This window comes from Lepidochelys kempii, chromosome 6 (genome assembly GCF_965140285.1).
Source record: "Lepidochelys kempii isolate rLepKem1 chromosome 6, rLepKem1.hap1, whole genome shotgun sequence".
Classification (NCBI taxonomy): Eukaryota; Metazoa; Chordata; order Testudines; family Cheloniidae; genus Lepidochelys; species Lepidochelys kempii.
Window position 1 is genome coordinate 48,895,206 of NC_136385.1, and position 26,749 is coordinate 48,921,954.

General features: G+C 41.4%; 1 protein-coding gene across 5 annotated transcripts in view; it reads right to left on the reverse strand.

The window, feature by feature from the left end:
* The window catches only part of NAV2 (neuron navigator 2), a 678,242-nt gene that overhangs the window by 122,346 nt on the left and 529,147 nt on the right, over positions 1-26,749 (reverse strand). For all 5 annotated transcript variants that reach the window (XM_073347852.2, XM_073347851.2, XM_073347849.2 and 2 more), the window contains 4 exons: positions 25,399-26,506; positions 21,647-21,759; positions 17,341-17,449; positions 15,114-15,503 (listed from right to left, as the gene is read on the reverse strand). In XM_073347852.2, coding sequence (XP_073203953.1) covers positions 15,114-15,503; positions 17,341-17,449; positions 21,647-21,759; positions 25,399-26,506 — 1,720 coding nt within the window. The remainder of the gene's footprint in view (positions 1-15,113; positions 15,504-17,340; positions 17,450-21,646; positions 21,760-25,398; positions 26,507-26,749) is intronic.

Genomic DNA, 26,749 nt, shown 5'->3' on the forward strand with positions numbered 1-26,749 from the left:
ATGCAATATACTTATATCATTAGCAGTGGAAGCAGCAGCTCCCCCATGGAGGGCTCATTCTCCATGCCAATTTAATCTTGACCCTTTCTGCTGGGAAAGGCACTAACATGGGGAGGTGGTTTCTGTGAAATGCATACTTCTCCAGGATACTTCTCCACTGGGAATAGAACTGGGACACATTTCCCATACACCATTGAACAGCCTTCACATGGTAACAATTTTTGGTCACTTCAGCTGAGGTCTAAAAATATTTCTGCTTGCCTGGTCTCCTGGGTTCACACTTTATTATAAAGTCCACAGCTGTGCTGGTGATATTCTACAGTAAAGAGATCTTCCCTTTGCTAGAAGAATGGGTATCAAGCACATCATCTCCTGTAAGAGATTTGGTGCTTACTGCTGTACTAGATTAGAACTCAGATATGAGTCATATGTTCTGTATGCTTTATAGTCACAGTTGCCTATGTAGGGTCCAATCCTGCACAACCAGAGTTAGTGGCAGTTTTGATAATTGTCATACTAACAGTAGTACTGGGCCTTTATTAAAATGAGTCCATTTGTCCCTATTTCTGCAGGCCTCTCTTGGGGTCAGAGGATCTTAAAAAAATTAAAATGCACATGCTTGTCCTGGTTCAAAATCCTGTTCCCGTACTGGACATTAGGCAATCATTTCAGACACTGATACAGCCTCCCTTTGCCAATTCTGCTTTAAATTGTAAGCTGCACAGGGAAGGAGTTTGCCCTGTATTCATCTTTGAAGCACTATTCAAACCTAAGCCATTATAATATAAATGATAAGATTAAATACACTGACCCACTATCCAGCTCTCCCTTTTAATGGTATCAGGAAAACCAGCTATTTTTGAAGAAAAACATATACAAAAAAATCAGGGCAGTGCTGTTTCTTCAAAAACAGGGAAAAGACAATTAGAAAGACACAAGTAGTTGCATTTCAAATTGCATTAATATCCAATTCTTCAATGCAGACAATCTAAATTGTAAATTATGTGGAGTTGTAATCCTTTGGTTTAGTGTATGTGATTGCATCTCCCTCTTGTGGCTGGTCCTACAGCCTTCTCCTTTCTTACAGCTAAATGAGGTGTCCTTTAGCTCAAATAGTAAACCTGTATTTTTGGTGCAGAAAGCCCTCAGTTCAATTCCTGCTCTGGTGTCTACATGTGTATGTAGATAGGGGTTTATTACAGATCCAAAAAAGAAAAGGAAGGAAGGTGGAGGCTAATTGCCTTTCATTTTCTTCTTGCACCAAGCAGCAGCCCACAATAGCAAATGTCATTTGATGTTATAGATCTCAGTTCATGAAAGTGACCCAGAGGTGACCCACCATGAATCACAATTGAGCTCTTTTCTGTTCTTTTTGCCCATTCTGTTTTTTCGTTCTGGTGTGGCTTCATTCACGTTTGCAGCTGATTATCACTTTCCACTTCCCTTCACCTTTTCAACACTTAAACACTACAGCGGATAGCTCTCCCAGTCCTTATAGGGTGGTGGGGAAGAAGCCCAGTTGTGGGGGAGCTGCAAGGGTGGAATGAGCTGGATTTGGGAAGGTGACACAGGATGCAGGAGTGTGAGAGGAAGGATTCCCCACTGTTTGCAGTAAAGTGGGTGATCTAAAAATCTAAGAATCAGGGTTGTTATACACAGTCTAGCCAAAATATCACACTGAGATCCCAGCAGCATCACCTCTTCCCTTCATTCTTTCACGACAGTGATGTGCCATCAGAATCCATACACAAAAATTTCACCTCAGTTGGCGATAAATGTGACACTCCCTGGTTAAAATACTGTTCCTTATACATTCCAGCCTGACCCTGGGAACAAAACAAACAACTATTCCATTCTCTCGCCTCCTTATATAAATCCATCAATACAACTCCTTCATTGGCTGATGAGAGCAACCATGGCATTTGTTGGAGGTGGGGGACTCCAGACTTTTCAACTCCCAACTGTGGCTAAGTAAGCAGGCATTGGCATGGAGAGCAGCTGTTCAGGGCTCCCATTCAGCACAGCAACACACTGGCTTTCTCTCTCTTCTGGATGCTGCTGAGTAGCCGTCTGAGAAGAGGAGCCTGGAAATTAGATGATGTGCTCCTAGAAGTGCTGGTGGGAGACAGGAGAGGAGTTCCCCTGGCAGCCTCATTCAGGCAGCTGCCATACCATAGCCACCTATGGCATGACAGCTGCCTGAGGCCTGGTCTTCACTACAATTCTTCTGTCGACCTAGCTACTGCCTCTTGGGGAGGTGAGTTACTTAAACCAATGAGAGAAACACTCCCGTAGGCGAAGGTAATGTCTACAGTGAAGCAGTACAGCTGCACTGCTGCAGTGTTTAAAGTGTAGAAGTAGCCTGCGTAAGTAGCAGCCTGCTCTATCCCAGCTGTAGAGAAGGCAAAGCAACCTGTGGCATTCTTGGACAGGACTATGAACCAAGCTCCCCCCCACCGCCCTTCCTGAAGTGTAACTCTTTCCCACCTGACAAATTTTGTGGCAGCTCCATATGTGACTTTTCTCAATTCTGAGAACAAACTAATTGATTTTTCCCTGCCCCCAGGAACCTGCTGGGCAGGTAGGAAACTATTTCCCAAACCAGCCAGAATCAAATGAGGCTTGGGAAGGGAGCTGAAGGCCCTGGTTTATGGGCTTGCTAGCACAGCCAAAGGTCCTGGCAAAGCCATTGGGTTCCAGAATATTGGAGGGAGTTAGTATGGGCAAGTCTCAAAGAGGAATTGCTGAGGGGCTGGAGGTTCCTGGGAGAGTTGGTGTGGGTGGGTGTTGGAGAAACCCTGAGACTCTGTTTTATGGCATAGTGCCAATCTGAGGGTAACTGGGAGAGATCAAGACATCCTCCCCCTTGCTCTCCCCACTTCTTCACTCTGACCAGGGACCAGAGAGAGAAGAAGCAGAAAGCCCACATGGGTGTTGGAAGCCAGGTGCCACAGTGTTATCCAGTGAGCTTCTTCCCCCTCTCCCATAATGATAAGGGATTTTCTGGCTGTCACTGGCTAAAACATTCCTACTCCTGACTGTTGTGCAGTCGAGTAACTCCAACTAAGTTATTTAAGGGTCTGGATCCTGCAAACATTTATGACTTGGTGTAGTACTTCTTAAAATGTGTAGTCCCATTGATTTCTAAGGATAGGTCTATACTGCAAAAAAACAAAAAACAAAAAACCCGCATCACCGCACCAAGCCTCAGAGTCCAGGTCACTTGACGTGGGCTCATGGGACTTGAGTTGCAGGGCTAACAATGGCAGTGTAGACATTCAGGCTTGGGCTGGAGCCTAGACTCTGAAACCCAGCAAGGAGGTCTCAGAACCCAATCTGCAGCCCTAGCAGGAATGTTTACACTGCTATTTTTAGCCCTGCAGCCCAAGCTCTGCAAGCCCAAGTCAATTGACCCAGGTTGTGAAACTTACTGCTTAGATGCATCCGATGAAGTGAGCTGTAGATCACAAAAGCTTATGCTTAAATAAATTGGTTAGTCTCTAAGGTGCCACAAGTCCTCCTTTTCTTTTTGTGGATACAGACTAACACGGCTGCTACTCTGAAACCTGTCTTAATGCTGCAGGTTTTCCTTTGCAGAGTCGTCGTATCCTAAGGCTCTATTGTTGGTAAGCACTATGCCTTCAAGCCTCTGGGACTGAGCCCTAGTGTTGCAGGAAAAGCTCTGTGATATCCAATTGTATCACGTGTGAAGCAGTTTGTCATAACTGATTAAAACCTGTGCTGCTATTCACAAGAGACAGAATTAATGCTGAGTGTGAAACATTAACTTTGACAATTGCTGACTTGCGTGCTTAAATGGGTAATATTAACACTCTCAGAATAGCTTTTTTATGTAATATTTGATTTATTTTCTTTTTCGGCATGGCTCTCAGGACGTGATTTACTTTATATTTGAATATTACCTTATTTTTGTCTTTTCATTTTTACAGCATGGGGACAGCTGCAATTCCCTACATCCAAAGCTGGATATCTCGACAGTTCTCTGAGGAGTCAGAATTTCCTAACGCCATTTCATAAAGGTCACTGATAGCGGGCTGAGTTGTTCTGAGTCTACTTAGAATTTCTTGGGCTAGCACAGGTAAAAATAAAGAAATCAATTAACTACCTACCCTCACAGTATTTACTGTGCGACAGTATTAAAAGGATCAAAATGTAAGAAACCTGTTCCAGCAAGCCAGAAAGAAGTTCGAACAAATAGCACATTCAGAGAAAGAGAAAATATAAAATAAACTAAATTCTAATGATTTTTCGTCATGTTGGAGTATTGCAGCCATATATGGTATCTGTAGTTTTCAACTTCATTCATTATTCATACTTAGATCAAGTCCTATCATGCATGCTAAACTGCAGTGCCTAATGAAATGACCAAACCACTGAAATTAATTTGAATCAATCAAGGTACAGAGCATGGATAGGAGAACTGTTACAAAGTTCATATTGCACTGAATAGGCCATAACATTGCAATTTGGCCCATGCTTCAGAATTTGGGTCTTGATCCATATCTGTATTTTAAACACTCCAAAGATGAGGAGTGTTTGGATGCAGGACTTTGATGGCTTATACTCCATCTTCTTATCATCATTATTCATTAGTGGCAGCAGTGGGCTCAGCTCTGTAAAAGACCCAAAGAAAGACATGATCCCATCCCTGAGTACTTTCATAGTTTACATAGGGCATAACTACACTTGTGAGTTACAGCGCAATAAAGGAGCCCCGGGTGCACTAGCTCACTACCCATTCACACTGGCAAGGCACGTAGAGCACTCTGACTCCCTGGCTACAGCGCGGCTGGTACTCCACCTCAGCAAGTGGAATAATGTTTGCTGCACCCCCGCTGGAGTGCCATGGTGCCAGTGTGAACGAGATGTTGTATTACTGCACTCTGATCAGCCTCCGGAAACATCCCATAATCCCCTTAAGTCAAGTGGCCACTCTTGTCATTGATTTTGAATCACTGCAGAAATGCGGATATGCCCTTTGAAAGCTCCATTTCTGACAGCCGGCAGCTTATCTGCTCTGAGACGAAGCAAGCCATTAGTGTGGAATGCTGTGTGTGAGAGAGAGACGTGGGGGGTGAGGGGTCTGCTGCTGTCTGAACTTATAAGACAGCATGCTGACATGCTCTGAGCACCCCAAAAACCATCTCTCTCTTCCCCCACATACACACAACACACTCCCTTGTCACACTCCACCCCACCCCACCCCCGTTTGAAAAGCACGTTGCAGTCACTTGCATGCTGGGATAGCTGCCCATAATGCACCGCTCCCAATGCTGCTGCAAGTGCCACAAATGTGGCCACGCCAGTGTGCTTGAAGCTGTCAGTGTGGACAGACTGCGGCGCTTTCCCTACTGCACTCTCCGAAAGCTGGTTTAACTCAAAGTGCACTATATCTGCAAGTGTAGCCATGCCCTTAGATATGGCACAAACCAGAACCAAAATGTTCGGTGTGCCCCAGAGGACAATTCCACCTTAGGGCCCCCAAAGTCAAAGGAAAGACTAATATTGATTTCAGGGGCATTTGGATTGGCCCTTTAGAGCACAGGCTTTTGGTTATTAAATTTACTGGAAGAGTGATGGGATTTTTGCTACGGCCAATTCAGCACTGATGGGTTTTTTCAGACAAAGTTAATTTTAAGGCTTAGGGCTTGACATAGCATGGTATATGCCACGGCCTAGGTCAGTATAACAGTGTTGCTCAGGGGTATGGAAAATAGTAAGTAAGTAGTAATACCGACATAAATTTGTAATGTAGACCAGGGCTTAGTATTCTAATTCAGGGAGTCATTTGAACCAGCATGTACACATACTGAGATGTAGAAAGCAAAAGGTTCAGAGTTGCATAATGGATACCCAACAAAAAGTTTGAATGTAGATCTTCTTAAATCATACAGTCCTGGAATAGGCTTCTCATGCTAAATGGCAATACCTATGCTTTTAGTGCCATCGGAAAATGAGAATTACACAGCTACATAAACAGTGAAAAATACTGAGGAAAAAGAAAAGGAGTACTTGTGGCACCTTAGAGACTAACCAATTTATTTGAGCATGAGCTTTCGTGAGCTACAGCTCACTTCATCGGATGCTCATGCTCAAATAAATTGGTTAGTCTCTAAGGTGCCACAAGTACTCCTTTTCTTTTTGCGAATACAGACTAACACGGCTGTTACTCTGAAACCTGAGGAAAAAGAAACAACTGAACTTCAAATAATGTGCAAGTCAAATAGGTTTTTATTTTAATCTTCACCAACTCACCTCTCCTTACTTCTTGTTAGCCACTCATTATCTGTAGCAGCAATCATTTTTACTGAAAATAGCTAAGAAAGCAACCATTATTAGCAAGAACTTTTTTCTTAGGTTGTGAAATATATAAGCCCTTCTTTTCCTTCTCCCAGAAATGTGCTCACCTTGACCCTAATGAAGGACTGACAAACCGCGTGCAAATGGAAAATAAATTCAGAATCTAAGATGCCTTCCAGACAATAACTAGATAGGCAATGAGAGCATATTGCAATATCAATCAATCGAGGCATCAGAGCTCTCCTGCTGGTAATAGCTCACCTTAAGTGATCACTCTCATTACAGTGTGTATGGTAACACCCATTGTTTCATGTTCTCTATGTATATAAATCTCCTCACTGTATTTTCCACTAAATGCATCCGATGAAGTGGGCTGTAGCTCACAAAAGCTTATGCTCAAATAAATTTGTTAGTCTCTATGGTGCCACAAGTCCTCCTTTTCTTTTTGTGAATACAGACTAACACAGCTGCTACTCTGAAACCTGTCATTATGCAATGCACTGAATTAGCCATATGGAGTGGAAATCTATCAACTTCATGAAAAACTCATACAGATACAGACAGACATCATCTTCCTTTCCAAATGCAAACAGATGGACGTCATACCAAAAGGACTGAAGGTAAAAAATCCATTACAATCTATATATCACACAGACTATGCTGACAGCTTGTGCCACACGCTCTCAAAGAAACTGCAGAACCACCTGATCAACATCCTCTACAGCAAACAGGGAAAGATTAAGAATGAGCTCTCAAAACTGGATACTCTCATAAGAAAACAACCTTCCACACAAACTTCCTCGTGGCTGGACTTTACAAAAACTAGACAAGCCATTTACAACACACACTTTGCTTCTCTATAAAAGAAAAAGGACACTAAACTATCTAAACTACTACATGCCACATGGGGCCACAACAGTGGTTCCCTTAACTCACCCAGCAATATTGTTAATCTATCCAACTATACTCTTAGCCCAGCAGAAGAATCTGTTCTATCTCGGGGCCTCTCCTTCTGCCCCTCCACCCCCATGAACATGATACAGTTCTGTGGTGACCTAGAATCCTATTTTCGACGTCTCCGACTCAAGGAATATTTCTAACACACCTCTGAACAACATACTAACCCACAGAGACCTTCCTACCAAGATTACAAAAAGAAGGATTCTGGGTGGACTCCTCCTGAAGGTTGAAACAACTGACTGGCCTTCTACATGGAGTGCTTTCGGCGACGTGCACGTGCTGAAACTGTGGAAAAGCAGCATCATTTGCCCCATAACCTCAGCCGTGCAGAACACAATGCCATCCACAGCCTCAGAAACAACTCTGACATCATAATCAAAAAGGCTGACAAAGAATGTGCTGTCGTCATCATGAATAGGTCGGAACATGAACAAGAGGCTGCTAGGAAGCTCTCCAACACCACTGTCTACAAGCCATTACCCTCTGATCCCACTGAGGGTTTCCAAAAGAAACTACACCATCTGCTCAAGAAACTCCCTGAAAAAGCACAAGAACAAATCCGCACAGACACACCGCTGGAACCCCGACCTGGGGTATTCTATTTGCTACCCAAGATCCGTAAATCTGGAAATCCTGGACGCCCCATCATCTCAGGCATTGGCATCCTGACAGCAGGATTGTCTGGCCTCCTCAGGCCCTACGCTACCAGCACTCCCAGCTATCTTCGAGACACCACTGACTTCCTGAGGAAACTACAATCCATCGGTGATCTTCCTGAAAACACCATCCTGGCCACTATGGATGTAGAAGCCTTCTACACCAACATTCCACACAAAGATGGACTACAAGCCATCAGGAACAGTATCCCCGATAACGTAACGGCAAACCTGGTGGCTGAACTTTGTGACTTTGTCCTCACCCATAATTATTTCACATTTGGGGACAATGTATACCTTCAAATCAGTGGCACTGCCATGGGTACCCGCATGGCTCCACAATATGCCAACATTTTTATGGCTGACTTAGAACAACGCTTCCTCAGCTCTCATCCCCTAATGCCCCTACTCTATTTGCGCTACATTGATGACATCTTCATCATCTGGACCCATGGAAAAGAAGCCCTTGAGGAATTCCACCATGATTTCAACAATTTCCATCCCACCATCAACCTCAGCCTGGACCAGTCCACACAAGAGATCCATTTCCTGGACACTATGGTGCTAATAAGCGATGGTCACATAAACACCACCCTATGCCGGAAACCTACTGACCGCTGTACTTACCGACTAGCCTCCAGCTTTCATCCAGACCACACCACACGATCCATTGTCTACAGCCAAGCTCTACGATACAACCACATTTGCTCCAACCCCTCAGACAGAGATAAACACCTACAAGATCTCTATCAAGCATTCTTACAATTACAATATCCACCTGCTGAAGTGAAGAAACAGATTGACAGAGCCAGAAGAGTACCCAGAAGCTACCTACTACAGGACAGGCCCAACAAAGAAAATAACAGAACACCACTAGCATCACCTTCAGCCCCCAACTAAAACCTCTCCAACGCATCATCAAGGATCTACAACCTATCCTGAAGGACGACCCATCACTCTCACAGATCTTGGGACACAGGCCAGTCCTTGCTTACAGACAGCTCCCCAAACTGAAGCAAATACTCACCAGCAATCACATACCACACAACAGAACCACTAACCCAGGAACCTATCCTTGCAACAAAGCCCGTTGCCAACTGTGTCCACATATCTATTCAGGAGACACCATCATAGGGCCTAATCACATCAGAGGCTCATTCACCTGCACATCTACCAATGTGATATATGCCATCATGTGCCAGCAATGCCCCTCCGTCATGTACATTGGTCAAACTGGACAGTCTCTACGTAAAAGAATAAATGGACACAAATCAGACATCTAGAATTATAACATTCAAAAACCATTTAGAGAACACTTCAATCTCTTTGGTCACTCGATTACAGACCTAAAAGTGGCAATTCTTCAACAAAAAACTTTCCAAAACAGACTCCAAGGAGAGACTGCTGAATTGGAATTAATTTGCAAACTGGATACAATTAACTTAGGCTTGAATAAAGACTGGGAGTGGATGTGTCATTACACAAAGTAAAACTATTACCCCATGTTTATCTTCCCCCACCCCCGCTGTTCCTCAGACTTTCTTGTCAACTGCTGGAAATGGCCCATCTTGATTATCACTACAAAATCTCCCCCCCCGCTCTCCTGCTGGTAATAGCTCACCTTAAGTGATCACTCTCATTACAGTGTGTATGGTAACACCCATTGTTTCATGTTCTCTGTGTATATAAATCTCCCCACTGTATTTTCCATTGAATGCATCCGATGAAGTGGGCTGTAGCTCACGAAAGCTTATGCTCAAATAAATTTGTTAGTCTCTAAGGTGCCACAAGTCCTCCTTTTCTTTTTATAAAAATCTTGTTAATCTCAGGCAACACATAAGCAAATCCATCCTCTCACTCACTTCTCTAGTAAGGCACTCTTATCTGCTGTACTATAGGCACAGGGTATTAAAATTCAGCTTTGATAAAACTCTGCTTCAGTGATTGCTTTGGCCTATGTAGTTTATGTGGATACATCTCTTCCAAGGACCCGGCACAAGATAGACAATCTGCCAGCTAAAATGTCATTCCCAATTCCGCATCTGTGGCCCTGTTTAATTCTGGTGACAGCAGACCACGAGAAAGCCTGAATTCCCAAACTGCTCCTACCTGCTCTCCCTTTGAATCTCCCTCCACTTCAGCTCTACATCCTCACTTTACAATCCTTGTAGGAAGATTATTAGAGACCACAAAGCCTCAAATAAACAAAGAGGGATCACCCCCCAATACGTGTGCGCATGTGTACAAACACACAAATAAATTCATACATACATAAATGGAAGGAAAATGAACATCCTAGCAAAAGGGAGATTGGGGTAAATTGCCCTTTCTTGACAATTAAACCAAAATCAAGGGGAGGATGGGGGTGTTCCAACCAGGACTCAGACGGCTAGAGCAGGAGTCAGAGTCATGCCAAAGCTCAGAGCCAGAAGTTAAGTCAAGGATCAGGGCTGGAGTGAGAATCAGGAGTCGAGCCAAGGGTCAGAGCCAGAGACCAGGGCAGGGATGAGGAATAAGATGAGAAGGCAAGAACCAGCAACAGGCAGGGAAGTAGGAATCAGGGACAAGTCAGGAAAGCAGAGCTCAGGAGTCAGGCAAGAAGGCAGGGGCCTATGTATCAGCCAGACAGAATTCACTCAGATGCACAGACAACTTCCGGTGTCTCCTTCTGGCTTAAATAGTGCAGCCGGACCAATTGGTGGGACTGGGTGCTTGTACAATCAGGACTTTCCTGGGCAGTGCCACATCACTCACCAGTCACTAGCAAACTGCCAGATGGTGGCTGGGATGCCAATGCTGCTCGCAGATCTGGGTTCAAGACTTGTGGATCCTCACATCAGGTCACAAGCCCTTTCCAGTTAATAGCACTCTTCAGCTCTGGGAGAAGTTAAAAGTCTCCCTAAAATTACTGCTTTGGTTTTGAAGTAGACAGGTTACATGATTCCAAGCCCACTGAGGGGGAACGAATTATTTCACATCAAGGCCTGTAAAAGCCTGGAGCTACACAGCCAATAGGAGTTAATAACCGAGGAGTGTGATACAGAATCTTGTTTGCTCCCCGCTTCAGGAAAATTCAAGTTCTCCACTGCTGCTTTGTTTTGTCAACTTTTTGGTTTCCAGGAGAAGTCAATTTCTTACCTGGATGGGTCAGCCTGCTGCAGATCCAGCACCTGTGGTCTTCCTATGTTAGCAAAGGTTTGGGAGACCACAGATATTTTTCTGCTGGATCAGGCCATAAGGAATGGCACTCTTTCTAACCTTATGAAATCAATACTAATTTCTGCCAGAACCCTTCTTGACCAGAACTGGAAGGCAGGAAAAATGGAACTTCCCATGACCTGGTGCATTTAAAAGAAAGCCTCAGGAACCAAGGGCTAAAATGATTTATTTTGGCTGTAACAAATATTTTGGCTTCCTTTCCTATCAGTTTGCCAATAAAAACACAGATCCAAGGTTTTTCAAACTACAGCACTGCAGCAATTTTGAAAATGACAAAGTGAAATGTATACCAACTAATAAAGGGCTATTCATGCTATAAATGCCTTTTTGTGCTGTTTTCCACATTCTGTAGCATAACTTAGGAAAATATTGGGCTTATTTGTCCTCCAGTTTATCTTAAAGAGCCATTGTGCAGCAAACCACATCAATGCTGTCTTTACAAGCAAGCTCTCTCACTTCTAAATCCTATATTACCCTTGTCCCACTGAGATACACTGCTATCCCATTTTCTGTTGTTGTGAATAACTCACATCAGGGAAGATTACTCATGACACTGAGGTTACAAAACAATCTTTTCTTACCGAAGACAGCAATCCAGCATTATTAGGTGTCAGCAGGGTTCACTGAGGGTAACACCCTCGCCTCAAAGACAGAAGGTTCAAGTCCCCCAGTTGGTCCTGGGATCATATCCAATGCTGTAATTTCAATGCAGTATTGGAGGATTGCCTCCCTTCTGATGAAACCTTCCCATGCGATTATATTCTAAAGAGTGTCTCCAAAGTCAGCATTCTGTGGTACTGCATTGTCTCTGTGACTGCTCAAACTTCAAATGTGCACACATTTATAAGTAAATATGGTAGGGTTTTTTCCCCCCAACTGCTCAAACCTCAAACTTGATAAATTATCTCAAAGTGAACCTGGTCTTTCTGGCTCTGACATCACCAATAATAAAGATTCTGCCATTGGAACTTAGTTCACCATTAAAATAATGATACGTGGCCCAGAAAAGAGTCCAGTTCACTCTCCCATACCTATTTTGGCTCTGCAGTGCTCACATAAATAAAAACATATTTTAGTCAGCAAGGGCAGCATACATGATTCACTACATTAAGGACACATATACGTTAGAAAGGAAAATGCCATTTATATACAGCCATGCTTCTGGTCCTATGCTTGAAACTGAGGTCCTTTCTATCAGTCTTTGGTTGGCTGTCCGAGTGAAAGGCAATGATCCCATAGTCCTTTTGAAAAATTGTAGCAGATAAGAGTCCTGTCTCACAGTCTGTCTCTCTAATATCCATACAACAGGTGAGCTCTTACTGAGTACTTAATGGCTGCTCTACTGGCCTATGCAGCCATGCTACCACTGGTACTTATTATGTTGAGATACCTGAAATGAGAGAAATGCTTGGTAAATTTTAATCTATTGTATTATTTTATGTGTATTGCATTGTGAGCTCCATTCTAGATTGTTATTCAATATTTTAAAGGCTAGTGTTATATTTTTGAATTTCAGCAGGTTCACTACTATATAGTGCAGGGTGACCAGTTAGTACAAAGTAACAAATGATATGTGGAGATCTCTACAGTCACTAGTGTCTCTGGAAATGCACATCCAGGACCGTAAACAAACCCCCCCCCCCTTTTTTTTTCCTTTCATAAATACATCCTTGTTTGTAAGATGAACTTTTAGAATGTGAGGTATTGAAGCTGGAAATATCAGCTTATGATTCTGCTGAGGACAATTTTTAGTTCAGATAAAAGAAATGAACTTCCTGAGCAAAACATTAGATGGAGCCACACACAGTAGCCTTATACTCATGGTCCAGAACACATGCCAGCTCCCTGCAGACAGGCTCATTTATATTGTGAAAAAGGTGTAAAGACAGAGAAAACCATGACAGCTCTCTGCAGACAGGCTCATTTATATTGTGAAAAAGGTGTAAAGACAGAGAAAACCACAGTTCTACCAAGGTCATTCTTTTTCACTGGACAGGCCTACCCTACTGTTCAGCAGGCATAACCTGAGAGAATAGATGTTTTTGCCTTAAACTTGTTACTGTCCACTCCTATCATAATCCATGACTTGCTACAGATGAGATGTTCAGAGGGCCAGCACTAGACCCATGCACCAATTAAATTCTCAAAATACGGCCCAAGCAGGACTAAGGCGGTGACGTCGGTCTTCCCGCTACACAGGGGTATTTTACCATATGAGAATAAACTTCTCTCAGTTATATAGCTAAAACCAGCCCTTCCCTTCAAATTACATTCACTGTCTAGAACCCACACAGATCTTGCACTAGGGTCTTTTATAATGACCCCAGCAATAGTCAAAATCATTTTCTTCCTCTTCTCGTCAATTTTACAAATCCAGTTTGGGGTGAAGGTTGTTTGTCTTGAGGAAAGAGTGGTAACTTTTAGCACAATAAACACTGCAAAACAAAGGTATAAGCTGCTTTATTTTGTGTAAACATGGGTGATTTTAGGGTCTTTGTATACTAGCACATAAAAGTTCCTTACATAAAATAGAGAATTTACTACGTCTCCAAATAGCTTTCCCATTGGATTCTTTAGTATATGATCCCTAAAGGAAAAAAGAAAATGTAAGTAAAACTTCCAAACTCTCTGATAGAACAGAGTGAATTGGAGGTTTCCAGGGTCCTCTGTGGTTAAATTTGCTGAATCTTGTTTCATAATAATGTTTGCATATTGGCAAACAAACAGCTGGATTCTAGCTTTCTGTTTCAGTAAGAGGCTCCAAATCTTGTGACAAAGCCATTGCTACTATAAACAATACTAAACTGTTAAAGATTTTAAAAAAGGATGTAATGTTGCCAAAAAAGGAAAAGACTAGGTATAGAAAAATTATCATGTTCACATCAATGATCATGAGTTTTATAACATAAATCAAATGCTGATGTATTTACATAAAAATGAGTTTCCCAGCCAAAGAAATGCTAAAATATTGACATAAAATCTTGCAAAGTTTAAAAATTGTCCATCATTTAGAATTTCTGCATTTTCATCAACAACTTGTTCCTTAAGTTGCATCTTGCATACTCATTTTTTCCCCATCCACTGAAATATAAAAAACACATCCCTTTGGTGATCTGAAAACACATGGATGTTCTACTGCAAGTTCAGAGAAATCACTGGGATCCACAGACAGCAAATACTTTCAGTTGCAATGTAAAAAATGCCACAATTTCACCATCTTGTGGGGACACTGAATACTGCAGCAAACATCTGACAACCATTGACCCTAATTCAGGAAAGCATTTAAGCAGCCCATGAGTATGTTCTTTTTCAGGAACACACTAAAACCTGCTTAACTTTAATCATGTGCCAAAATCCCACTGACTTCAAGAAGAATTAAGCACACGATTAAATGATTTGCTGTATACGAATGCTTTCCTGAAAATGGCGCCAGAGAGAAGAACCTGTGCTACTTACACACTTTGCGACATTTACTAGAAATATGTGACTAATTCACTTAAAATACAAATCCTTTCTTTTTCCTCACCTGACATTTTGATTACAACTCAAACGGAAATTTTGTCGAAGTTTGAAAAAAGTTGGGATTTTACCCCCCACCATTTTCAAACACGTCTAACAATTTGAGATTCTGTCCAGACCTTAGGTGCCAAGCTTCCGTGGGAAAGGCTCTTCCTATAAGAGTTCTAGGTCAGGCTGGCAGATTCAAGAGATTCAGAACTAATCACAGAAACTTCTGATTTAAGTGTGAAAGGAAGATAGAGATAGCATGAGTAAGACTCTAGCCACCACTCATTCAAGTATGGCTGAGAGCTTGCTCTCCATATTCCCATTAAAAATGGGCACAATCCCTTTGCTACCTTTAAGTAGCCATTTAAATGGATCAATTTAAAGCAACAGTATAAGACTGAAAAATGCACAGTTCCATTATGCACGAAGAGCCAAATTACTTTTACTTACCCACTTGTAATGTCATCAGTCCTTATATTCTTGCCCAGAACATCGCCATCACTCATATAGCCTGTGGCATCCATGCTGATGCTTTCAAGATCTATTTCATCACCGCCCTTCTCTGAGATGTCCATGTGACAAACGTTACTACCACGGGATGCTAGCTGTCTCCTCAAAGGCGCTGAATACATATAACGCCCAGACTCAGCGTTGATGAAGCGGCTGGCATTGGCTCTTGGAGGATACCCATTTCCCATTGATGGAGCATCACCTGCCTGAAGGCGGGGGCTGGACTGCCCAAGTCTCCACGATAAAGGTGTTGGTCTTCCAGTCAAGCTGAGAATACTGCGACCGCTTATTTCAGTAGTGACATTGGTGTCAAACGTGGTCTCCAATGTGCTTAAAAAAACCCAATTGATTTAGTCTTCACTGACATGGTATAGAACCATTAGATTTCAGGTCATGCTACTGCATACATCATAAAAGAATGCAACTTCCAAATAGCGGCAAAGGTATAAACTGCAGTTGACACACTTAACAGCATTTGCCTAAAACAAATCTCTTCATGTATTTTACACACCTTAACAACACTACTTTAAAAATAAAGGGTCTCCTTAGCCAGGCCATCAGTGTTATGTTGGGGAAGGGAGCAGAAAGAGAGGGGGTTATTTATTTACTTATTTATTTACTTATTAGTATGTTTATTCATTTTTGGCATGGGTTCTTCCCAGTATCCAAGCACAACTTTTCCTTTTTCAGTCAAACCTAACCCACAGTTGATGTTGTCACCATTCCAGGCAGGAGGCTTAAGCTGATAAAAAGACCACTTTTGATTTTGAGCAGATATTTTTATGATTCCTTCTCTCCTTTCTAGCTGCATTAACAAAATAACCTATCCGTTTGGAGATGCTCAAGATAGCTAACAATCTTTCTGCCTCTCTCAATGAAGATTTAAGGGGAAAAATAGTTATATAAAAATTAGGCTAATTTCATATGTTTTTCCAAACTTAAGGATTTTGTATCTATTTACACAGTACTTTGATTTTCAATTTCACCTCATGACCACTAAATACATTTTCTAAGGCTCAAATGTACACTATATTCTTCATGCCTATATAGGCGAGTATATTGCTTCCCTTCAATGACAAATGCTAATATAGGCTGTCTATTTTCTCCTCCTCCTCGAGAGCTGCAGTTTCCCTCTCCCAAACCAACCCCGATTTCCTTTCAGGCTGAATATACATACTGTTACCCTCAGTTATACTGGACTCTGGCTAAAATGGACTAAATGGGCTCAGGCTACTCACAGCATGACAAATCCTGTGGAACCATGAGCAGGCCTTAGTATCCTGTGGCTACAGTAATTAAATCATAATGAGCTGTCACTTTAATTGAGACTTTAAAAGCAGAATAGATGCACTGGGAGTTCATCTGTGGAGGTACTGGCACTGGCTTAGCCAAACTACAAACCTTCATCTGCTGAGCTCATTTAGGGCTTCATCCTATGAAGGGTTCAGCATCGTTAGTCAACTGAAATTGAGGGAGCTGAGCACCTCACAGGATCAGGCCCTTCATGCGGCCAAACATCATATTCTCCTAAGCCTCTTGTTGAACATTTAAAACAACAGCTCATAGAACGTTCAAATGTAATCACAGCTTTTGCTTATCTTGAGCATATTTTAAATATTACTGGAGATTTCTAAATACTGCTTTACTAAAAAAATTGTACATACGCATCACTAATAATATTATAAAGCTTTGTTTGTCCAAAGACCAGTTAGGAATTCAAGTTATGCACTTTATCAAGTAGGTCAAACACAGTTCACCTGCTTGTTTAAACAGCATATTATAGATCTGGGGAGGGAAATGCATTAAAGTCACCCATAACTAAACCAAAGTAACATTTTAAATGGTAACCTTTGCATAATTTTATTCAAACACCACCTAATGTAGTTAACAAGCATTGCTCTTTCCATGACTATTTTTCTATATCCAACCATCCTGTTCCCTGCACCACCACCACTTATTCTTCATAAATCTTGATAAATACTAAACAAGGATCAGAAGCTGTGCTTTCAGTAAAAGAAAAAAGAACAATAAATGCTTAGCCAACTTAATTTCCTCCATTGTCAGTGTTAATCATTTTTTCAGGGGCACAACCCAGCCAGAGTTGGGACAGGTAATATAAGAACACAGTTATTTCACTGTTCAATAAAGAAGCAATTCATGCCACTACCTGTGAGAGACCTGGGTTCCCCTTAAGCTGGACATGGTCTCCTCTAAGTTCTGTCGAAGATCAGCAATGTTCTTGACGGTTCTCAATCGTCGAGTTTCTGGATCCTCCCCTATGAAACAACAGAACTTTAGAAGGAAAGAACTAGCCCACATTAATTAGCAATAGCAAAGACATGCATTATCATCTCTTCACGGCTCTGAGTCAAGCACAAATCCCTGCCTTTACATTATTTAATATCCCACACTAAATATGATGTAGGATTTCATTCGCTGCTGCAAGGAGTTTTCCATTGCCTTGGCCAGACTGAGGAATAGCGCTGCATTGTTAACTTCATTTCATGGGCTTTCTTTGAACCATAAAGTAATCAAATATTTTTGTATTGGACTTTACTCAAACCTCCCAGGTACAATTTTGCTTAATAGCCAGAATGGTTAGAGCATATGGCAGTCCACTCCATCCCTCCCATACTGGCATGATGACCACGTACTTGATGAAGACTGTTCTTTGCAAGGTTATCATCTCAGTAGATATCCTTTTCTCATTTTAAATAAATCAAATTCATTATTAGAAAGCTGCTGTTTTGGGAACAAACTAAACCATGTCTATTAATTGCTCCACAGATGAATGATGTACCAGGTATTCCAGCAAATGCAGCCTGCCCAGCTTCATCCTGATATTTCATTTGTGTAAATGAGCTTTACAGAGGAGGTATGGTCACCAGAATGCATTATGATACAGAGAAAGTTTTGTTCTGTTTTTTTCGTAGGAACTCAAATTAATTTCCCTTGCAGGCTGTAACAAATTCAGGTCAGCATGATTCATGTTCCAGAAGCGAATTAGCGTATAACAGTATAGAAACCTTCCAAATTAGACCTGCAATAGTCAAGAACACATTGATATGTTACTTGAATCCTCAAGGCCATTGCCATTTTTGTTTCCCTAAGGAAATTCTTAAGGAATTCCCCAGGATGGTCCATTAGAAAACAGCATATTCCCTGTTTTTGGACCAGAAAAGGAATCTACTTCCATTCTATAAAACCTCCTAGTGGCCTCAGTGGAATTTATTTTGCTTATTTGTCCTCTGAAATTGATTCATAACCACTTCACTGCTAGCTCAGATATATTTTATCTACTTAAAAGCTCCGTAGGTGTTAAAAAGAAGTGACTTATGATTGTTAATGGTACCAAGGTGCTTGCTGTCAGCATGGAGCATAACCGAACTAGAAAACCTCCACACAGGATATAGAAGAAAAAAAACCCTGCTAATTAGCTAGGATCATTTCACAGCAGGCAATGAGCTCATTCAAAAGGTTTACAACAGACAGCTAAAAAGCAAAATGCTTCATAACCGAAATTTAGCTATTTTTGATAATCGTGCAGTCTTAATACTCTTGCATGTTCTTGAAGTGAAGCCTTCTTCCCTAAAAGCTCCCATGAAACTGAGTTGAACTAATCCACCAAATGGTTAGTTCAGATGAGAATCTACACATTAAAATTAAAATTTCTGATTTAAGTAAAGACTGAAAACAGCCTCCAAACAGTTGCTGCTCTTTAAGAAAGCTTCTCTCAACCCTTGAAGTAAATTTAGTGCTTGTGCAAGGTGCCAAATTGCTAGCTCTGGAGGATGAAGACCTCCAAGGCATCAGTGCAAATGTCCTATGCTGCTCCACCAATCTGCCTCAGCTCTGACTTGTAGGGATCATCTCTAGGGAAAAGAAAGTAATTTCATGTTCATCCAGCCCTTGGCCTTTCTGAGATAGACAAGAAGGGGCCAATTATTGTCCATGTTAGTGATGTTTTTCCATGATGTGGATGCTCTCTGGGAACCAGATTGATGCCAATAATGCATTTCACATAGGCCACCTAACCATCAGATAGTTACGGCTTCATTACTACTGACCTGACAAGACTGGAAATAGAAACTTAATAGAGCTCAATTCTCTAAGCCATAGAGTCTCTGGGATGTAAACATTTTTATACACTCATTAATCTGCAAATTATCGCAACACTAAAGAACATTTAAAAATAATATTTCTAGGACTATGGCTGATATCTGCTCTTTCCACAGATTATTTCTTTTGTAACTATGAAGGCAAGTTCTAGATAAGCTATTAAGAGCACAGACAAGAGGCTTAGATGAGGTAAAAGCAATTAAAGTTGTTTGCTTTGAGACTCACAAAACTAAATTGTGACAATGTTTTTCCAAAGAGAAAGTCATATTCAGACACCAGTTTTAAGCTCTTTAGAAGACATTATATTGACTTTCATTGAAAATATCCAATTAGACTACACTTAAGACGTTAATCACCTTCTTTACAAGATTCTTTTCTTCATGAATATTCTGTATATATTGTCTGTGAACTGTTTACTTCCATTTCTCTCTCTCTCTCTCTCTCTCTCTCTCTCCACTCTTCCCTCTCCACATACACATGTAACTCATTAGCATCAATGTTTGTTACATGCATGAATGAACAAAACAAGAGACATAAAAGACTTATTTATTTCTTAAAATTTTCCTCTCTTTTGGAGTTGAGGAACTGTTTTGTCTGTTCTCCATTAATGCTCCTTGATTGAATACCACTATCTGTTGACTTTGGCTTTAAACAATTTCCTCTTTGGATCCATACTGTTTGATATAGAGATTGTCCTGCTGTTGTGTACTGTTGGATCTTAAACTAACACGCATAATAAAATACTAATATTTGAAATTAAATATTATCTTCCATTAAGAGCTCTGAAAACCCTCTGTAAACTAGATACTATTACCATTTTACAAATGGGTAAAATGAGATATATATTTCATTTTACCCATTTGTAAAATGGAAATAATATACAGAGTTTGGGAGGACTGCCTAAGATAACACACGGATTAAGAAGCACTATTGAGAAAACTCAGGAAGCCCAATGCTTGTTCCCCCTATTCTAACCAACAATGCACTGCCTCCTATATTTATGTATCACTGCAGGAATGTTCACAAGGACTATGTTCCTAATGCCATTTGTTTGTCTGTTTAATATTTCATGCATTTACATATAAATTATATATGCAGATATGTGCATACGTGCACTCCTGCTGCTCTCCTCTTCCCCAATGACTCTTCCTCTTGGTTCTGTGGCCAGCATGCATGCATGCATGCAGGTATAAATGTGGCAAAGGCAGAATATATAATGAAATTAATATGAAACTGAAATATGAAATTAATCCAATTGTGAAGCTTATAGCCACATGACTTCCCAAGCAGAAGGATCAGTTCCAAAGCTAACATTAGACTGGAGAATGCACAAAATAACTAGATAAAGAATTCTACAGTGATACCTCAATTGTGAGACATGTTAAAGACAAACTTAGTTTATAAACAAAAACACACAGTTCTCTAAAAACAGAAAGAAGGATGGAGGGTGGAGACACATCAAAGATTTACAAGCACAACTCACATTTGTACTGCAATGTTGTTGCTAAAACTCACTTGGTGAACATGTATTGTTAATTATCAGCTATTCCTGGCAGTGGCAGGAATTTTAGAATACACACAACACATGAAATTACTTTACAACCCTTAGCATCTTAATCCCAATCAATTTCAGCACACTTCTTATTCAATAGACACAGTAAATTAAAATTGGTTTTATATTTCTCATTGCAGCAATGGGAGTGTTCCCATTAATTTAGTCATCAAATTGATGAATGCTGTAGAGAGATGATTTTATGATGAATGAGAAATTGCCAAAACTCCAAACTTTCAAAACAAGAAATAGCTTGTTAACCTATTGTTTTAAATCTGGGAAATGCAAACATGAGTTGAAGCTAAAGTACACTACTTCTCAAATTATTCAGACAGAATGTGACAATGTTGGGATTTCCCCAAAGTTATAAACTAATGCAAAATGCCAAAGGAATGAGCTTTATCTAATCCACAGTCTCTGAAGTCTGATATATTAAAAAATGGAAAACATATCAGGTACATGGTTCCTTAGGGGTTCTTGAGGAATATTTTAGTCTAATCTGGCAAGATGCTGAATGTCTGCTGCAAGGTGCTAAAGCAAGATATTAATTACCCTCAATTCCCAATGATTTCAATGCTCAGTATCTTGTAGAACTAAGCCCCTGGTGTCCAAAATCTGATCTTTACCCAGTTTCTGTTTCTGAAGGACCAAATATTAGAACTCTTCAAAAACAAGGCATTAGGAATAACCACATATGTTAAATTGCTCCCTAAAGAGAGGAGAAGCAAACTTCATTTAGCCCAGTCTCATTCATTATATACAATTCACACAATTAGTTACCTAGACATCTTCCAGGACCTACCTGAAAGGTCTTCGAGACCAGGCTGTCCAGTTTTAGTGTAAAGAGCAGTATCCATGCTCACCCCTCCCGTGCCGGACTCAGCTGTTACATTCCCTTCATTGTCTGTCTGTGATCTTAAAGGCAACACAAATAGAGATATGCAGTCACTCACCACCAAAAATATATCACGTGTAACATTGATAAAACTGCACCCGCCATCATCCACTGTGTCCTTTTCTCTAGAATACACTAGCAGACTGACTTTACATAATTCATTAGTCCCATGTTGAGCTATGTCCTAGAAACGGAAACAGGCACTGAACTGTAAAAAAAAAAAAATGAAATATTCATAGTCAAATTGTAGACTTCACAGACCCCCAGACACTAAGACATTTCAGATTTTCAGCAGCACACACTGGGCTGAAACCCTGATCTTCCTTAACAATAGAGTTTATAAGTGACAGTTCTTCACACCTGTGCAGAATTCCATCTGTTAACTAGCAATGCCACCAGCTCTTTTTTTAAAAGAAACAAATAGTTAAAATAAAACAATAACAACTGACTGCAAGAAGAACTTTGGACATGGGATTATTCAGTGGAAGCTAATTTTCTAAGAATCTGCTTTTCAGTTATGTATTAGTATAAATCTGTGATCACTTCATTTTACTGGTTACACTGTGTTTTGGATCAGAGGACCACAGCAGTTAGCAGTTAGAAGTGCAGCCTCCTTTAAGTGCAAGAAAGAGTTCCTAGATAGGAGGACACAGAAGGTATGTTACTGATACTGCTCTTGATCTCAGCTAAAAGACCACGTGGAAACATACAGGAGGGTATAATAATTTCTCTGTTTGCAGTTTAAAAAAAACAGGAGGAGAAGTATATTTACAACAGATTATCTGCTGCTCAGCTCCTTGTGTAGGGGTTGTGAACAGGGGGAGGGGATGGCTAGATTGTTCCTGCTCTCCAGTGATTCCCAAATAGTGAACTGCCCCGTTACAGCTATCGCCTACTGAGATAGTTTAGAACAAACCTGAGGCCTCTCTTGTAACATCTCAGTGTAGCAGTCTGTCCGCTTCTAGTGCTGGCTGGGCCACAGATACAGGTTGATGAGCCTAACATAGACTTAGCTAACAGAGCTGGATCTTTGAATTCATGCAGTGGAGACCCATGCATTAACATCCCGATGTGCCAGATTCAAACCCTGCTGCTGACATCCCACCCTGGAGGGCAGGACCCCAAGATCAAGAAGATACACTAGCTCCTTTGGGAGTCCCCTACAGCTGTGTCTAGCACATACTGGCTCTTTGGGGCAGAGACCATCATTTTGTTCTGCATCTGTATAGCTCCTAGCAGAGTGAGGTCTGGGTCCATGGCTGGGGCTCCTAGGCACTATGGTAATATGAATAAATAACAATAACAGTCTAAGGCAGAGTTTAAAGTTTGGAACATAAACTTTAAAATGATGCTACACATTCTATTCTTCAGGTCTTCCAAATAGTTACACACTATTAGTGATTGAATCCCTTTTTATTAAGCATGGATTTACTTTTCCTCTTCATTTTTCAAGAAAACAAGATGATACATTTTGACCTTTCACTTTGACTTCTGGCTGGGCAAGTAAATATGATATTTTTTTCAAGTCTACAGCAGTTTTTCTGGCAGAGTTGTACAGTTTGTTTTGCATTCTTTTGAAAGGTCAAATAAATATTACCTTGAGACTACCGATCTGTTATTAGAGTTATAAAAATTGTACGGTTAGCAGCTCAGCTGCTTTCATGCTTCAGATGATACTGGTACTGAAAACACTGAATGGAGATCAGCTCCAAGTCAGTTATTACCCTGGATTTTATTTTAGCTTTTTCATCAGGACATTATAGTCCTAAACAGACACCAATCCAATGCCTAACTCACCCTTGCATGTTCATGGGGGTACGAAATGTCACAATTGAGAGCTGATCATGGATACTGGGAGAGTATTTGAGAGGCCAGCTCAAAATGTTTTTTAATTTTGTGCCCATTTTTTCAAAACTGTGTGTGTATATATACATAATGAGTACTACTTGGCCTTTTGGCTATTATGCAAATCAGTTTAACGTCTGTTATGTCCTGTGTTGCGGGACAGGCTCAAACACAGAGGTCTTTTCAATCTTTATCTACAGCATTATAATGCTAAGAACTGTACTGGCACGCTCCAGCTCAAAACAGAGAGCTGTACCCCTAATGGGCTTGTAAACTAACAGCGGGCTTGGTCCAGCTTGCCATCAGGCAAACCTAAGATGCTGCACTGGTGAAGATTTGAAAATAGTGGGTTTTGGAGCAGAGTGAATCCAGAAATTTTACTATGTATTTTAATAGTGGCACCAAGAAGAATGAAATATTAATATGTATTTTAATCAGGTTAATCACTCACAGGTGGCTCTATATATCCTGATTTTATAGGGACAGTCCCAATATTTGGGGCTTTTCATAGAATCTCAGGGTTGGAAGGGACCTCAGGAGGTCGTCTAGTCCAACCCCCTGCTCAAAGCAGGACCAATCCCCATTTTTTACCCCAATCCCTAAAGGATTGAACTCACAACCCTGGGTTTAGCAGGCCAATGCTCAAACCACTGAGCTATCCCTCCCCCCTATATTTTGCTTATATAGGCGTCTATTACCCCCCCCCCACCCCCATCCTGATTTTTCACACTTGCTATCTGGTCAGCCTAGCTGGCTCATTTTCATGCGCTGGTACAGCAGAAAGCATGCACAGCTTTTTACAAATATCCTGTACAATGCAGAAAAACAGTATTGGCCTGACTGTGCCCAGCAATGGGCAGGTGCCCAAGGGGAGGGGGCAGAAGGCACAAGGATCCCACTTTATGTTCCCATATAGGGGCCAAGCACACTATCAATCCTTTTGCTTCCCCGAGTGCAAGGACTGTTCCATGCACCTTTGCTACAGATCTATGGATGAAGCAAGGCTGTGGCCCAGCTCCCCTGAGTCAACACCTACCAACAGAGCAAAACCCACTCATGGGGAAATGAATGCTTGACCCTAACCAAGGATCGAGCTGCAGCCATGCTCTTCCTTCACTCCTAGGCCTCATCTCCACTACGGACATTTTCTAAACATATCTCAGCATTGCAAACACTGAGCTAGCTTCACTACTGTAGGCAACATCACGAGCACCGGCGTAGAGGGGCCACCAACTCCTGCAACCATCTTTAACACGATGACATATAAAAGCCAGTCTAATCAACACAATGTTAAAAATGACCAAAGCAGCAGCTGGACTATCTACACGAGGGCACCGAACAGGGCACAAACTCCAGCGGAGCTGAACTGGTGTCTCCAACAGTTGGACGTTTTAGACAGAGCCTTGCAGACATCATACCCACCAAAGGCACAACGCCTATAGAAGCTCCCAGTGCTACACTGCAACTCCACTCTACCCACCACAGGCTCAGACTGCCGCAGCTGAACCATACGTCTAAAGTAAAACATTACATCTAAAGCACACACGCTGTATACATACTATTAGTACGTCAGTATCATGAAGTCAGCGTTAAGCAAACACCGTATCTGAGGCAGCAATCATTTACTTATTAACTGTTGGGAACTATAACTATCTCAGCGATGACTGTTGGGTTTTAACAGTAACCTGATAAATTATGTCACTTTTTAAAAAGAACTGTCAGCACCAATGCAACTGCTGTACAATTTTTTCTCCCCCTGCCTCCAAGGAACCATATCATAAGTAGATAAAGATTTCAGGTTCAAAACACCCTACCTGTACATGAAAGGAGCTACTGTGGCAGTGTTCGGGTGGTTGTATTGCTGTTGTGGATGAGGTAGCTGAACACTCACAGTATTGCTTCCGGTAGTCTGTGTGGTACTCACTAGCCCATTGACAGCTTGGGTGCTGCTGCTACTGTTAAGAGCAGACACCCCTCCTATCCCTTTTCCTTCTGAGGAGGCTAAACTTGAAGTGGAACTGGAATTCCTGCTGTCTAGTTGGGTCTTCTGATGAGAGAGCCCTGAGCCAGGTTTCCCACTGCGGCTTCTCTCACCTTCCTTTGCAGAAGTTGGGGCACTTGAGGATTTCCCTGTGGTGTTTTTCATTCCTGGTTTTGGTATGCCACTGTGCGAAGGGGCAGAGGCCTCCTTCTTGGCACTATTCAGCTTTCCTCCTTTAGGGATAAAGCTTGCAATCTTGGAGGACTTTTTTGGCATCTCTGTTGTAGCTGGTGCTGTCTGTTCTTCTTTTGGCTCCTCTTTCATCTCCTGCTTCTCCGTTACGGATATCCTTTTTGCAATGTCTTTGCTTTTATCCTTTTCCTTCTCTTTCTGCTTCTCTTTCTCATTGCCTTTTGGGGAACTTTTCTTATTAGTCAGTGCCCGGCTAAAAGTTCTTTGTGCAATGCCCTTCAGTGCAATTTTTGGGCTACTGGATGTTGGTCCTGGGTTGTTCATATTTCGATTTACAGCATCTATCTCTTCACTTTCCTCAAAGCTGGGAAGTGCCTCTAGTCTTTCACAGCTAGTGTCCCGAGACCCTGAGCACTCAAGGGATGTTCCTCCTGCTTTGGAGCCTCCTTTGCTATTGAAGAGTTTTAATTTCTCAAGCATGGATTTTTGACCATTGGGAGTTGCTTTGACCATTTCTGAAGGTGGTTTTGGAGACTCTGGAATTGGCTGCTTTACAGATAACATGGAAGACGTGGCTGTGTGCTTCGCACTAAGGGACTTGCTGCGCCAGGGTTTAATGGCAGAGCTGGGCTGGGGTATGGCTGATGAGTTATTGCAACTAACAGCATTTGTACTGCTGCTGCTTTGAACTGAAGATGGTACATTTTCATTCATTCCCGTGGACTGGGAGGCTGTACTGTCTGCTGGCTCTGGGAAAAACAAACAAAAACAGTAGTACCTGGTATTAAAACAGCTCTGACTAATGCAATTCCTTTCCACGGTAAAAGGGCTGATGTTTTAGACTACTACTATTAGGAAAGAAAGAGAGATTTCTCATTGTATTACAATACAAGTTGTATTACAAACTACAGCAGTGTCACTAAACAAAATAAGACTTCTGATTTTTTTCTCCCCTCAGTAAAGTAGCAAACTCTCACTATGGCAATTTAAAT